General features: G+C 32.4%; 1 protein-coding gene across 1 annotated transcript in view; it reads left to right on the forward strand.

The window, feature by feature from the left end:
* CSTF3 (cleavage stimulation factor, 3' pre-RNA, subunit 3, 77kDa) overlaps nucleotides 1-14,962 on the forward strand; it is a 59,070-nt gene that overhangs the window by 32,097 nt on the left and 12,011 nt on the right. The window contains exons 4-11 of the mRNA XM_004682942.2: nucleotides 8,475-8,507; nucleotides 8,900-8,997; nucleotides 10,268-10,334; nucleotides 10,416-10,450; nucleotides 10,538-10,664; nucleotides 12,711-12,788; nucleotides 13,554-13,716; nucleotides 14,588-14,697. Coding sequence (XP_004682999.1) covers nucleotides 8,475-8,507; nucleotides 8,900-8,997; nucleotides 10,268-10,334; nucleotides 10,416-10,450; nucleotides 10,538-10,664; nucleotides 12,711-12,788; nucleotides 13,554-13,716; nucleotides 14,588-14,697 — 711 coding nt within the window. The remainder of the gene's footprint in view (nucleotides 1-8,474; nucleotides 8,508-8,899; nucleotides 8,998-10,267; nucleotides 10,335-10,415; nucleotides 10,451-10,537; nucleotides 10,665-12,710; nucleotides 12,789-13,553; nucleotides 13,717-14,587; nucleotides 14,698-14,962) is intronic.

The following is a 14,962-nucleotide window of genomic DNA, read 5'->3' on the forward strand; positions in this document are numbered from 1 at the left end:
AAGCACCTATATTTTTATAAACATTCTGGAGATAACAAATACTTAAAATTTTGAGGTAAATCTTAATCCATTAAAAGATTCATTTCTCAATTTTATTTCTTGATTCATTTCTCAATTTTATTTCTTGATTCTTCTAGTATCAAGCTCTGAATTTTTTTTTTACCTGAAGTTTTCTTTGGTTTTCATAAAGATAATTTATTTTGCTATATCTACTGATTTACATCTCCACTCAAAAATTACATTTGTTCATTTAGGTGGTTAGTTACATGTGATATTATAAACTTTATATTCAAGAGAATTATGAAACATAAGTTGATTTGTTTACATGAAATCATCTAAGCTATGTGGAAATCTACTTTGAAAGTCCATATTAGAGTTTTAATAATCCTTAGCATTGTTAAGTTAAACTTTGATGGAATTGGCTGCCAGTGTATAAGACTTGGTTTTTCCTAAACCTTTTCATTGAAGGAGGTTTTTAGTTAATGGTGTAGCAAAATTTACAAAACACAATGCACTTACTATAAGTTAGAAATTTGCGATTTTTTTCCATTTATATTTAAGATAATATAGTAGTATTTCACATGTTAATTTTGAATGAATATGCAGTGGTAGGTTTTTATCCACGTTTTTCAGTTATTTATTGTTACATGCTAGGCATTATTCTAGGTGCTGTGCAATAAACTCATGAAGTCAGTGCCTTTGGAATTCAAGATTTTTGTTTTCATGTTAATGGAATAATAGGTGGAATACTAAAGAAGTACAGTCATTGTGTATTAGGTTTTCACAAGTAGTTGTCAAGTGAAGCAAAATACGTATATGGATAAATTGTAGAATTCCATAGTTCAATTTTAAGTGGATGTTTAATGAGGTGGTATCATGAATACCACCTGAGTGAATAGAAGTTGAAAGAGATAAAGCAGGAAAAGCAAAACTCGATCTTAAAAGTAACAGTTCAATTCCCCTTTTAATTTTAAAGTAATGTATTTAAAAAGTATAAGAATAAGGAGAAGGGGTAAAATTCCCATTACCTAATACTAGCTTTCCTAGTTGCAGTCATCTATAAATTACTAATGCATTTTGTAACTTCAGTTTTTCACAAGTAACTAGAAAAATCTATATCGTGTGTATATCAATTTTGGGGATATAATGGGGGAGCTGTCATACTGGGAGTAGAACAGCCAAACCACTAATGAAGATTAGTGATTTTGATTCTTAAGATGAAATTACTCATTTTTCTCTGACATACTGCTCCGTTTTCTGTATTCAAAATTTGCAGGTTAGTTATTTTTAAAGTAATAATTTAGCATTATGTTGGCAGCATTTTACTTGGAACAGAGAGTCCAGATATTTAGTAGAGTGGTCTGAGATGATGTATCAACTGTAGCAAAATCAAGTTTAGTTTTGCCTTTGATGGTGGTTAAGATTTTTCCTAGTTTATCATTTATATAGGTTTTAGCTTTGTAGGCCTGAAAGAATTAGAGCATTTAGAAATTAGAGATGTCTGAAAAGGGCACTAGTGAAGTACTCAAAAAAATTGAAAATTAAATCTCAAAATTAACTTTGATTTTTCTTTACTCTTAAAAAGCAAAGTAAGCATTCTTTACTGCTTTAAAATTGTGTTATAGAAATAAAGTGGGTTATGGACATAGTAATGATACTGAAAAATTGTCTCAATTCTAGTGTTAACAAGTTTGTGTGTATTTCTGTCTCTTGCATGAGAGAGCCATACCAAATGATAATTTAAGTTTTAATATTATAATAGATAGACAATAACTTTCTTATTACCATATCCACTGATCTCTTTACATTCCTTTCAACCTGTGTCATATCCCACCATTCATACTGTCTGTTAAAATGTTCTCCTTTGGTATCTTAGATGTGATTTTATCTTTTATCAAATCTTTGAAGTTCTCCCTTTTTCTGCACAGTAATGGATAATTTAGAATTTGATCTTTGCTTGTCTATATGTTCTGAGAGAATATACTTAATGACTTAGGTACTACATACCCTAGGTGTATATTAAAATGTTTAAAACAAATAGCTTAAAATCACATCTTTAATTTTAGTATCTTACTTGAAAACTGATAATTACTGTAAATGAACAGTTTCTGCCTAGGTATTTATAGTTCTTTCAGCAAATTAATAAAAAGTAAACTTGATCAGCTGCTATCAGTATTTTTATTTTTCCTTTCCATAAGGAGTTATTCCTTCATTACCAACTCCCCCCCAATCTCCACCTTTCTCCTGAGCCTAGGCCACTTACTGCCTCCTCATCTCATGGCATTGAAAGCCACCACCATTGGTATCTCCACCCCAATACTACTGATGAGACTGTCTATTTTTTTCAGTTGGGGCAGTATTCATATTTTTTGTGAATCACATTTAAACTCTTATTAGGTCCCCTAGAATTGAGTTTCATTACTAATTAGCCAATCTCTTTTCCTAATATATATACTCTTGTGTGCATATCTTCACTATTCCACAGGAAACTTAAGAAACTTGTTATTTTAATGACTTACAGAAACTTATTTTTCACTAATGCTTGATTACAACTCATGTGAAGCATTCCTTGGTAACGAGTTGGAACTGGTTTTCTCTATATATTATGTGATGAGGCATATATAAAATATCTAAATTTAATTTTAGTACTTTGTTATTTCCAATAATTAACATTTGTGTTTCCAATTATAATCTCTTTACTAGAGTTCAGGTCCATATCATTATGTCCACTTGTAAATTATAAGCAAACACTACAAATACTTTGTAGTTGGTTAAAGTGGAAAATTAATATTTAATGTCGTTAATATAAAAAAATCAAACTGAAAGTAAATGTTATCTAAAACTATGGATGATAGTAGTTTCACTTAGCACACTTTGATCTCAATCAGACTATAGAAATGGCCTTTAACTCATTTAGCGTTTTATTTCTGTGATACATTTTAAGTGCCTGAGAAATAAGAATTTATGAAACAGTAGTTTTTGGCCAACCTGTTTAGTTTATGTACATGTATTTGTATGCATGCACTTGTAATGATATTTGATAGGAAATTATAAATTACAAAATAATATGTCGTAGGAAAAATTGGCCCAAATAAGTACAATTTTTAAACTAGTTTGCTTCTTTAACTCTTCAAAAATATAGCTCCATCTTAGTCCACCACAGTATCTCCAGTGCTAGATAAAATCCTACCACATAGGAATATAATTATTTGATGAATAAAAATGAATTTATTTGCAGACAGTGCTTTCCTGATACCTTTACATTTTGAACTGAATGTTGGAAAGAGAATGTGCTATAGCTGTTCTCTAGGAACTTAATGTGCCATATTTTAATATTTTCCAGATTCCTTAGAACTTTACATTCTATAATCTTTCAAGACACTTCTTAGATTAAAAGTGATTGGAAAGCAGAGAAAAAGAGTAAAGGAAGATGGATTTTATATTTAGCATCCCAGTTGCTTTTGGGTTTCAGGATGAGGGCTGAGATTTTTGGCTAATTAGGCAGAATCAGCTACTACAAGTCAAACTCAAAATTTAAATATATTGCACTATATTTTAGAAAAGATGTACAAATGTGGGCTTGCAGTTAATGCATTCATATTTATTGGAGGCTACTTCCATGTGAACTCACTTGATGTGATGCTTAGCCCTATTCTTTGCTATTTTGCTGTAGTATCCTAAACATAAGCATTGGCTGGTCCCAAAGTAGTTAGGTTGTATAACAACCTAAACAAGTTTATAGACGCTTACACTTTTCTTTAGATTATTTTGCTGCTTTACTTTCTTCTATAGACTCATCATGTCAGTTGGGGTCAATCCTCACATTTTTGAGTCATTTAAAATAAATTGTTTAATTACTTAGTGATTCTTATGATTGATGATATGACATAGTTTTAAAAATTTTTAAATATGGGCTTTGGATTTCTTTTCCCAAGATAGAAAAAAATTTGAGGAAATCAGTCAAAATGCTTTTGACACTGAAGGGTTTACTTCTCATCTGTTTGTTTCCTTTTTTCTTCTTTTGATTTTGGGGTTTATTTTTCTAATAAGAAAGTGTTAGTTTTATAGGCTTTTACATTAACATTTTATAAAATGTTCACTGAAGTGTGAAAAATATTCCTAACATTAAGTGGATCTTAATATACAAACATTGCAGGTAAAGAGCATAGCTAATCTAACCTGTTGAAAATTGATATTACCACAGTTGGTAAAAGGTGTGTTTGGTATTTTTTTCCCCTGACAGGGTATACATTTTACAAATTTAAATAATCTGATGAAAGATAATTTTAAGAATTATCCAGAAGATAATTTTAGCCCCAATAATTTTAGTGTTTAGTTAATACTTGGAAAATAATGGTGGAAGTTAATAAAGGATATGTTAGGAGCATATCTGTTTATGTTACACTTGTTTTACTTTAATATATCCACTCCTTTTTTTTTAAAATCCCTAACACCCATATAACCACTCATTTGAATTTAAAGCAAAAAACTCGATTATTCCAGTTATCTTCCCCTTTATGAAATAAAAAATTATTAGAAAGTTTACAGTTAAATTTTATTTTTGATCTTCCTCCACAGCAACTTTCACAACTTGTCAAAATTCAGATAATTCATCAAAAAAGTGATGTTGCAATTATATGACAAGCGTATATGATAAATAGTAGATAAAGCATTTGAGGAATTATACTTTTCTTTTTAAGATTTTTAAATTATAATGTAAGCAAATTATAGAACTTTTGCAAATAAAAATTCCTCCACACCAACATAAATTGCTTATATTTTAGTCTTATTTTTGACCACCATTAGAAATCTAGGTTAATGCTTGCTTCACTTGATTGTTTATACATTAAAGTCTGTGAACTGGAGTCTAAATATAATTTTGTCATGAGCCCCCATTATTTAAAATTATGTAACATTTAATACATAAGATTAAAGCAAGTAGTAAGCTTTACAAAGCTATTTGTGTGTACATAGGCTATAACTGGAGAGTTTTTGTTAATGACAGAAAGCTCCAAGAATCTCATACAGAAGAAAAATAAAAGTAGTTATCAAGAATTGTTCTTTAAAAAGTTTAACCAAGCTTTGGTTATTAGGTATATAAATATTTAAAATATATTTATGAATATTTAACTTATAGGCAGTATATTTTCACATACATACTAACATAGTCAAACATACACACATAGTAAATAATACCTAAGATAATTTTTTAAAGAAGAAAAAGATGCTAGTGGTAGGATTACAATGGCAGGGTATTGTTCATGTAATATTTTAAGCAATAATGGAATTTAAATGTGACCTGCAGCATAACCTCTGTTTTTATAAAATGAAGCCAATATATAATAAAACATTGTTCTCTCTAGTTACTTGGTTTGCGTGGTTCTATTTAGAGAAGATATAATGAAAAGTTCATACTTACTTGGTTTGTCATTTTGTTAATTGGTACAATTTATGAACACCTGAATTGCCTATGTGCTTTTTTTCTCTTTTTTCAGTAGATGTTATTTCATTTTTAAAAGTAGGAGTGTTGATAACTGGGAGAACTAAGTTGACACAAGGTGATCACATCTTTTTTCATTTATCACAGTGCTTGTTCAAAGCAGGTTGATAATTTCCCATGTGCCATCACCATAGTCCAGTGCATTTCCCTCCCGCCACTATTGAGAGATAATTTAAACCAAATAATGCTTTCATATGATGATCCTATAGTTGCTATGGTAATGACACCAACATAGGCACTATCAAAGAGTATTTATTGGTGAAAGTACATTCTCTTTTTCTTGCATCTATTCTACTTATATAACTACTCACTATGAGTTAGTTTTGTATTCCATATTTTTCTCCATGCCCATAAAATCATGCACAAATGCAAATAAGATTTTTCACAATTATTTTTCCAAAAATGAAACACATTTTAATCTCTATTCAATAAAGTCTGTGATATCCCCCAAATGACCTGTTAGAATATAACTCATTTCATATGGCTTATACTTAATATAATAATCATGGATGCATCATCACTTATTAAACCAAAAGCCTTTACTTAGTTAACTTTTTGCAGCCAAAAGGTTTATAGTAATTAAGTGTGTACATTTTTATGCTGGTGTTTCTGTGAGTAGCTCCCAGTAGAATTGTTGTGTCAGAGGTGTGTGTGTGTGTGAGAGAGAGAGAGAGAGAGAGAATTTGAATAGCTTTGCCAATGACTTTCTATTTTTTTATTCTTATTTTCACGTGCAGCGTATGAAATCCCTTTTCTTTATATTGCTCAGTGGTGCTAGTAACCTTTTACCATTCTATTTGGTATAAAATAATGTTGTTTTAATTTGTCTTTCCCCCTATGGAAATTTGTACATGTTGCCATATTTTTATCCGATTGCCTTTTCTCTTCCTGGAAGTGCCTATTCACATTTTTTGCCCATTCTTAAGTGAGTAGTATTGGTTTTCCTGGCTCACTTTAAGAACCATCAATTATATGGAACCTGTCACTGGCATTTGGGAAGCTGGTGGTTTGAAATCAGTTCTTCCCTTCCACTCCAGTTCATCTCTGCTGAGCCAGTCAGCTGGATATCTGAAAACCTTGGATTTCAGGACAGTATCAAGGAGGGCTGGTTGAAAGCCTAAGGCAAGGAATCAGAAACTGACCCATAAAAATATCAGGAAACCCCCTCCATCATTTCTACACCAAGGGAATGGTAACATCAACCTGGCATCCAGGAAACCAAAAAAAGACTAGAAAATACAAGGTTGTGACCTCACTACTCCTGGGCAAATGTCTCTTTGTGGTTCATTGTTAAAGAACTAACAAAAGCTTGTTGACTGTGTACACCTACTCCAAAACTGTCATGATGGAGAAGGGGTCAACTTCTACTTTAGGACTGCTAGCATAGCTTCGATGGATAGAAAAAACAACTGCACACTAAGGACTCAGCAATGAGAACGCAATGGAAAACTGTAACACAGTTCCCCAACTAAATATAGCTGATGGAATAGAGATGTTGACTTATGCTAAACAATTTGAACACAGTGAAATTTCAAATGCAGTACTTTAAAAACTTTCTGGAGCCCAAAACTATTATTTTTGACCAATGACAGCAATAGATCAAATTGAGAAGTCTAAGACTTGGAGAATGTAGTAGAAGAAATATTTTTAAGCCTACAGTAAAACTTTTTTTTTTTTAAGTAAAGAATAGATTCTAGAAATAGAACAGAGAACTAGTATGTATGATAGGAATTCTAGAAAGGAAAAAGGAACAAATGAAGAGTGATAATTTACAAAAGAATTGTAAAATGAGAAAAAAGGTGTTTAGCCTCAAAGAACTAAACTTTGTAGCTCTTTTGTTCCAAGTTGAATTCATGATGATGATGTTAAATGAAAATTACCAATTTCTTAACCTGCCAAGCAGTGTTCCGATATCTTCATATTTTCAACTCACTGAATCCTTACAACAGCTCTGTAAAATAGGTACATTTCTCCTCCTCACTCAGATTAAAAAGGTTAAATGTATAGACAGATTTTAAATCCAAGTGGTTTGACTCCTGGCTTTGACTAAACTGCTTAAAAGTGCAAAGATTTATATTTGGGCATATCCTCTTAAAATTGATGAACTTTGAAGATCAAGGAGAAATCTCAGAAGTCTAAGAAAACAAGTAGCAAAAGAAAAACTCATTCTCATGTGCAAAAACTTAAGCCAGAAAAGCTGAAAAAAAAAATTATGTAACACTAAGAAAAAGAACACAAGTTTAAGATTTTCTCTAAACAGTCAAGTAGTTGGATTGAGGTGAAATAATGATTAGTTCATTTATCACTGTTGAGCAATTAACCTGATCTAAAAACCTGATGAAATGAGGGAAATTTAATGCTTTACCTTGATCTTTTGCACTTGCTGTTCTTCCCTTCTGGAATAACTCCTTCCTTATTACTCATTCCTCATTCTTTACCATCTTAAATTTTCCAGGAAATCTTTGGCAACTCCCAAGTATAACCAGTTAGTTTCTCCATAAAATTGTAAATTCTGTGAAGTTGGCAGACCATGCATATTTTATTCATTGGTTGTCCTAATACCTAACACAGTGTTTGCAGTATAGTAGGTTGACTGAGTGACTAAAATTTCTGTATAGAGAAAAATTAGCAAATCTCCTTTGTTGCTGCTGTACATTCATAGTAGCAATTCAGTGAAAGTAAAAATTTAGTTTATCTTCACTAAGTACTTAAAACCCTATTTAAGTATGCCTTTTGTATTTTTCTGTATTTATGACTTTTTACAAAATTTTAAAATTCACAGTATGAATGAGAATTGTAGTATCCATCTATATTAGGCATGTTTTTAGTACCCCTTTACTATGTTGGTTTCAAACTTTTCTTTAAGTCAAAATGAAAAAGAAAATGTTGAATTTTCAAAATTTTATAAAACAAACATTCTAATACTCTACAAAACAATTATGTTAATTCTATCTTTTTTGTTTTGTTTTTCTAGATTAAAGCAAAAAATTATGACAAGGTTGAAAAGGTGAGTTCTCATAAATATACTTTATATGCTATGCTGAAATTAAGACTTCCCATCCATAAGGTGAATATAACAAAAATTTCTCATTTACTGAATCTAGGTAGTGGTTACATAAGAATTCATTGCATTTATTCAGCTTTTTTTGTGTGTTTGGAAATATTTATAATAAAATTTTTGGAAAAGGAAAAGAAAATAATTGTACTATGTTGACCACTATAATGAGAATGGTTTTAACTATCTAAAATGAAAGCAGGAGTTATCTGCCACTTCTTTATAAGAAGACAAATTCATTGAAGGAGCTAATTTTTTTTCATTGTTTCATCCAACTACATGTAAAATTTAATTGTAAATTAAATTGAATTATGGCTTCTGATAATGTTTTAATGTATTTACAGTTGTTTCAAAGATGCCTTATGAAGGTTTTGCACATTGATTTATGGAAGTGTTATCTTTCATATGTTCGAGAAACCAAGGGTAAACTACCAAGTTACAAGTAAGTTAATACTGTATCTAAAAAATGCAACTCATCTCCAGGCACATAGTATTTCAGTGTAAACTCATGACTTTTTAACTCCTGAAGAAGAGAGACTTAAGGGTTTGAAAGGTCAGAATTCTCCAACTAGTGAGTAAAATTTGGGAAAAGTTCTTTAAAGACATTCACTGACATTAGTGTTATTTTAGAGAATTAAGTCATCCAAGCCCATCTTCTAAATTGAAACACTATATTCTTACAGCAGGTTTGCTGTCTCACTTAGGGCATCTTATCACTTGCAATGTCACAATGTCACTACTCTGGAATTTACGTTGCAGTGGGCTATGTTAGTATTCCAAGGCATCTGACAATTCTGCTGTGTTTTAATGAATCTAAATAATGGACCTTCTCAAATGCCTTTTTTCCATGTAACAGACAAATTATTCTATACCTTTCTTCCCCCCCCCCCTTTATTCTTTTGAAGAGGAAGTTCTTTTTCCCTAAATTTTACTTCTGAGCGAATAGGTCTTTGGAAATAACTTACCCCCTTAGTCAGAGAAACAGATATTTCCACATTTTAATCTGCTAAATATAAGACTAGGTTATTTAAAGATATAAAATATATAAAACATGGGTCTGTGATTACTCCCAAGAAAATGTGAATTATGACATTGATCAGCTAAACATGAAAGAAATTTTCTTAAGATTTATTTATTTAGGGCCCTCCCTGGTGGCGCAGCGGGTTAAAGCACAGCACCAAGAAGCTAAGCCACTTCAGCATGAGTTCGATCCCCACCTGCCCTGGAGGAGACCATATGGCGCGGCAGACCTCTCCTGACCCGCCCGTTGCTCCCCTCAGCAATGTACTTCATCTATCTGCCTGTTCTGCTCCCCACTCTGTGCCTGGTGAATCCTCTCACCCTCCACACCTCTGGCCTGTACCCCAGTTCTGTATGAATAAATCTTTAAAGAAAAAAAGAGAGGATTCACCAGGCACAGAGTGGGGAGCAGAACAGGCATATCTACTGAAATATACTGCTGAGGAGAACAGCAAGTAAGATAGAAGAGGTCTGCTGCACTTTGTGGGTTAGCTCTCTGGCCAGGGATCTAACTCATGCTACAGTGGCTGCTGATAGCTTGTTAGTGCTGTGTTTCAACCCTTTGTGTCCTCTTTTTTACATTTTTTGTATATAAAAAGTTCAAACGCTGTTTTGATGATATAATCAGGAGTTGTAATGTTTTACAGATATATTTTTAACAGTATTTTTTAAAAACGTGTCATTTGTTTCAGAGAAAAAATGGCTCAAGCTTATGACTTTGCACTTGATAAAATTGGAATGGAAATTATGTCTTACCAGGTAGAGTTAACATTTTCAAATACATACAATTAAAAAATTTGAAAATATTAAGAAAGTTTAACATTGTATTTTATTTCTTAGATTTGGGTGGATTACATCAATTTCTTAAAAGGAGTGTAAGTATTTTTATAGATTTTTATTTATTTTTACGTGTGTAAAAGTTGATTTAGCTGTAAATGATGGCATTTACTATATAACCCCAGGGAAGCTGTTGGATCCTATGCAGAAAATCAAAGAATAACAGCTGTTCGAAGAGTTTATCAAAGAGGTTGTGTTAATCCAATGATCAACATTGAACAACTCTGGAGAGACTATAACAAGTATGAAGAGGTAAATTAGGGTCTGTGTAGTTTATTCTTACAACCAAGTCATTTCAATATTTAGGTGTTATAGGTTTGTTTTTTTCCTAATATCAGGTAAGAAGATACAGTGCTACACAGTTTTTTAAATGGATTTTTATTATACTAATTGGAATGAAAGAGTCATTTCTAAGGCAAGAGAAGACTCATGTTGAGTTAAAACTATAAAATCTAAAAACTAATTTTTACAAAAATGTTAATTTCTGAGCCATATTCATACATTTTTATATATACATTATGAAGTAATATATTTTTAGATATTTTTTCCCAGTAGTAATGATAAATTGCAATGTACCTCTTTCAACAAGTTACAGTAATGTGATTATTGGCTTGAATTTATAAGATGTGGGGCTATAGTTCCACACCTGTTGCCACTTGCTCTAACCAGTTGAGCTAGTTCATTACCCTACATATGTAAATATTATGTTGAGTAAGCAGTTGATATATCAGGAAAAGAAAGTGCCTCATATTTCCCTTGTGTTTTGGACGAACTATGTATGGTACTGAAACTTCCCTCATAGACATGCATAGCAGTTCTCAAACATCATTCTTGGGATTTTAAAAATTATTGAAGGTCACGAAGAACTTTGTCTCTAATGTGGCTTTTATCTATCAGTACTTATGTTGGATTTAAAACTGTAAAATATTCAAAATATTTAATTCACTTAATAATTAATTTATAATAATTAAACTTTATTTAAAAGTAAATAGCATTAAGACAAACTGTATTTTCCAAAACAGGAAAAAAAATTTGACTAGAGTGTCCTTTTATAATTTGCATATCTCTTTAATAATTAACTTAATGAAAGACAGCTGAATTTTTATATATTTTTAAACTCAGTCTGTTATGTAGCCACTAAATTAGTGTAGCTAGTTTAATAATTAGCTTAATGAAAGACAGCTGAATTTTTATATATTTTTAAACTCTGTCATGTAGCCACTAAAAATCTATATATTTGGGCCCTCCCTGGTGGCACAAGGGGTTAAGGTGCAGCACTGTGAAGCAATCCATAGCCACTGCAGCAGAGTTCAATCCCATCCAGGGACCTGACCCACGTGATGTGGCAGACTTATCCTGATGCACTAGCTGCTCCCCTCAGCAGTGTATTTCAATCAGTCTGCCTGCTCTGCTCCTTACCCTGTCTCAGGTGAATCCTTTCACCCCCTGTACTTTTGGCCAGTTCTTGTATGCATAAGTAAATAAATATTTCTAAAATAATTAAATATATATTTGTGAGCAGTTTAAATACTGTCTTAGTTTTATTTTGATTTCCTATTCCCCCTAGAAGGAACCAGGAATCTTGAACTATTCTTAGATATCTGCTAGGTACAAATTTAAAGATTCTCTGTATTTATTTTTAATTATTTTTAAACTCTATAGATTTATCTTTATTTATGCATACAAGAACTGGAGTGTAGTCCAGAGTTGTAGGAAGCAAGAGAATTCACCAGAGACAAAGTGGGGGGCAGAACAGGCAGATCTACTGAAATACTGCTGAAGGGAGCAGTGGGCCAGACAGGAGAGTCCTGCTGGGCCATGGGGGTCAGCTCCCTGGCTGGGGCTTGAATTTGTGCTGCAGTGGCTGCAGATAGCTAGATAGCACTGAGACTTTAAACTCCTGAGCCACCAGAGAGGTCCTGTTTTTTGTTTGTTTGTTTTAAATAATATAATAGCTCAGAGAAGCCCTATTCTTAAATTTATAAATACCAAGTTAGAAAAAGGTTTTTAAAGTTAAATCATGGCTATTCACCCAGGTGAATGTGAAATATTCTTTATTAGTAGAATCTTTATTAACCCTTTGAAATTATTCTATATCTGTAGAAATTCCTAGTATACAAGAACTTAATACCTACTCATAACAGCCTGATACTCCCTTGATATCTAAAGCATATAGCGTAATTAAACCTTCATTTTACTAATCAATCTTTTTGAGAAGCTTATTTAATCAGCAAATTAACTGTTGTGGTTATTAAAATACATCTAATAATATGTGTTTTCCTTTGTTTTTTTTCTTAGGGCATTAATATTCATTTAGCTAAAAAAATGATTGAAGATCGGAGTAGAGATTACATGAATGCAAGACGTGTAGCAAAGGTATGGAATTTCATCAGCTAACAATTGTAATAAGTGTTATGATTGTTTTATTTACAGAAAAGCTTTCCTTGTCTGATATTAATATTTTAAGTTACTATCAGTCTTAATGACAATTACATTGTCCGAATAATATATATTTGAAATGAAATGCCTACTAACATACAGATATGTTAAAAGGCAAAATAAAATACACTGACCTTGGAAGGAATTATTTGTAAAATGTAGGAACAGGCCGTACATTTACATTTTAATATACTCTAAACTCTACCTAGAACTGATGAAATAGTTCTTATCCTTCCCTCTTACCTGCTCATCTGAAACTATATTACCCAAATAATATCTCTCAAGCACAGATTTTTGTATTGTGTGTATACCATATCATTCACTGATAATATGATATATGGAAAATAGCCTAGTCATACAAACTATTAAAATTATTAAAATTTAAAATAGTCTCTAAACATGACAGTTATGAGACCACCAAACCATCAGTTGTTGATCTGTCAACTAACCTGGAAAGTGGCCATCTAGCTTCACTTACATAGAGACCCCATGTGGGCTCTGCTCTCCCAGTCCTTGAAACCTGTTTTTGGGTGGTTAATCCTCTGTTACCTTTTTCTCTACTCTTAGATGATATGAATAAAGTGGTACATTTAGGGGAGAAAAGTAGGCATTTCGAACACATTATTTCAAAATGATCAACTGTATCCCATATATCTGAGTTGTTTTAGGTTTATCACAGAATTCTAAATGCTTCTTATCTAGGAATATGAGACAGTAATGAAAGGTTTAGATCGCAATGCTCCCTCAGTGCCTCCTCAGAATACTCCTCAAGAAGCTCAGCAGGTGGATATGTGGAAGAAATACATACAGTGGGAAAAGAGCAATCCTCTTCGTACAGAAGATCAGACCCTTATAACAAAAAGAGGTAACAAGATTAACCCTATAGGATGCCAGTTACTTGTATGTTAGGCTATTAGATATTATCCCATAAGTTTCTAAGGATGCTTTTTACCACCAGTCTTTTTAACCTCTAAGGTTCTTCAGTCAGTAACTTGGAATTATTTCCATGTTAACTAACTTTTGTTTTATCACATCCAGTCAACTACTCATCTATTCAATGAGTTCCTCACTTTAGTTCAGTGATAAAGCAGATTAAACCATGTAATCTCCAGGACTGGCATACTATTTTTTTTTAAAGGTTTGTTTTTATTTATTTACATGTACAAGAGCTGGGGTATAGGCCAGAAATGCAGAGGGTATCTCTTCACCAGAGACAGAGTGGGGAGCAGAACAGGCAGATCGACGTGGGGAGCAGAACATGCATATCTCCTAAAATACACTGCTAAGGAAAGCAGTGGGCAAGACAGGAGAGGTCTGCTGTGCCTTGTGGGTCACCTCCCTGACTGGGGATCGAATTTATGCCACAGTGACTGGTGATGGCTTAAGAGCACTGAGACTTTAACCTCTCTGCCACCAGTGAGGCCCCATGTACAATTTTTTTATATATAGTTTTGCAGTATCTGTCTTTCTAGTGTGCTACAGACTTCTTGGGTATGGGAAGGTAGTATTCATTGGTATCATCAGTGTTTTTCAATTTCTTAGCAACTGGTGGTGCTCCATAAATATTGGAAGGATGGGATTGAGGTGTAGTTGATGATATCTGATAGCACTCAAGCTTTTTATTTGTAATTACTTATTATTGAGTCTTAGCCTAATAATTTAGTTGTGATGTTTATAATGAGTTATTTATATAGTATTTATTGGAATTAATGCTGTTTGTGAATCTCTTTCTATAGTTATGTTTGCTTACGAACAGTGCCTGCTCGTTCTGGGCCATCACCCTGACATTTGGTATGAAGCCGCCCAGTACCTTGAGCAGTCAAGTAAACTGCTAGCAGAGAAGGGGGTGAGTATTCCCTTTTCTGTACTCTGGTCTCTTTCTGTGGTTTTGATATAGCAGTCATTTGCCAAAACTATAACACTGAGTTTTAATAAAAAAGTGTGAGTATTGAAAATTTTAATCTTATGTCATTTTGAATCTTACTGTTGTATGGCTGATACTATCAAAAGAGATAACCTTCATAACCACGATGCTGATAACTCACAACACTTAAACTATGCATGGTGAATTGGATATTACTACCTTTCTTTTAACTTGTATGCATTTTTAT

This window comes from Condylura cristata, unplaced genomic scaffold (genome assembly GCF_000260355.1).
Source record: "Condylura cristata isolate star-nosed mole 26May11 unplaced genomic scaffold, ConCri1.0 scaffold00015, whole genome shotgun sequence".
In the NCBI taxonomy this organism is placed as follows: domain Eukaryota; kingdom Metazoa; phylum Chordata; class Mammalia; order Eulipotyphla; family Talpidae; genus Condylura; species Condylura cristata.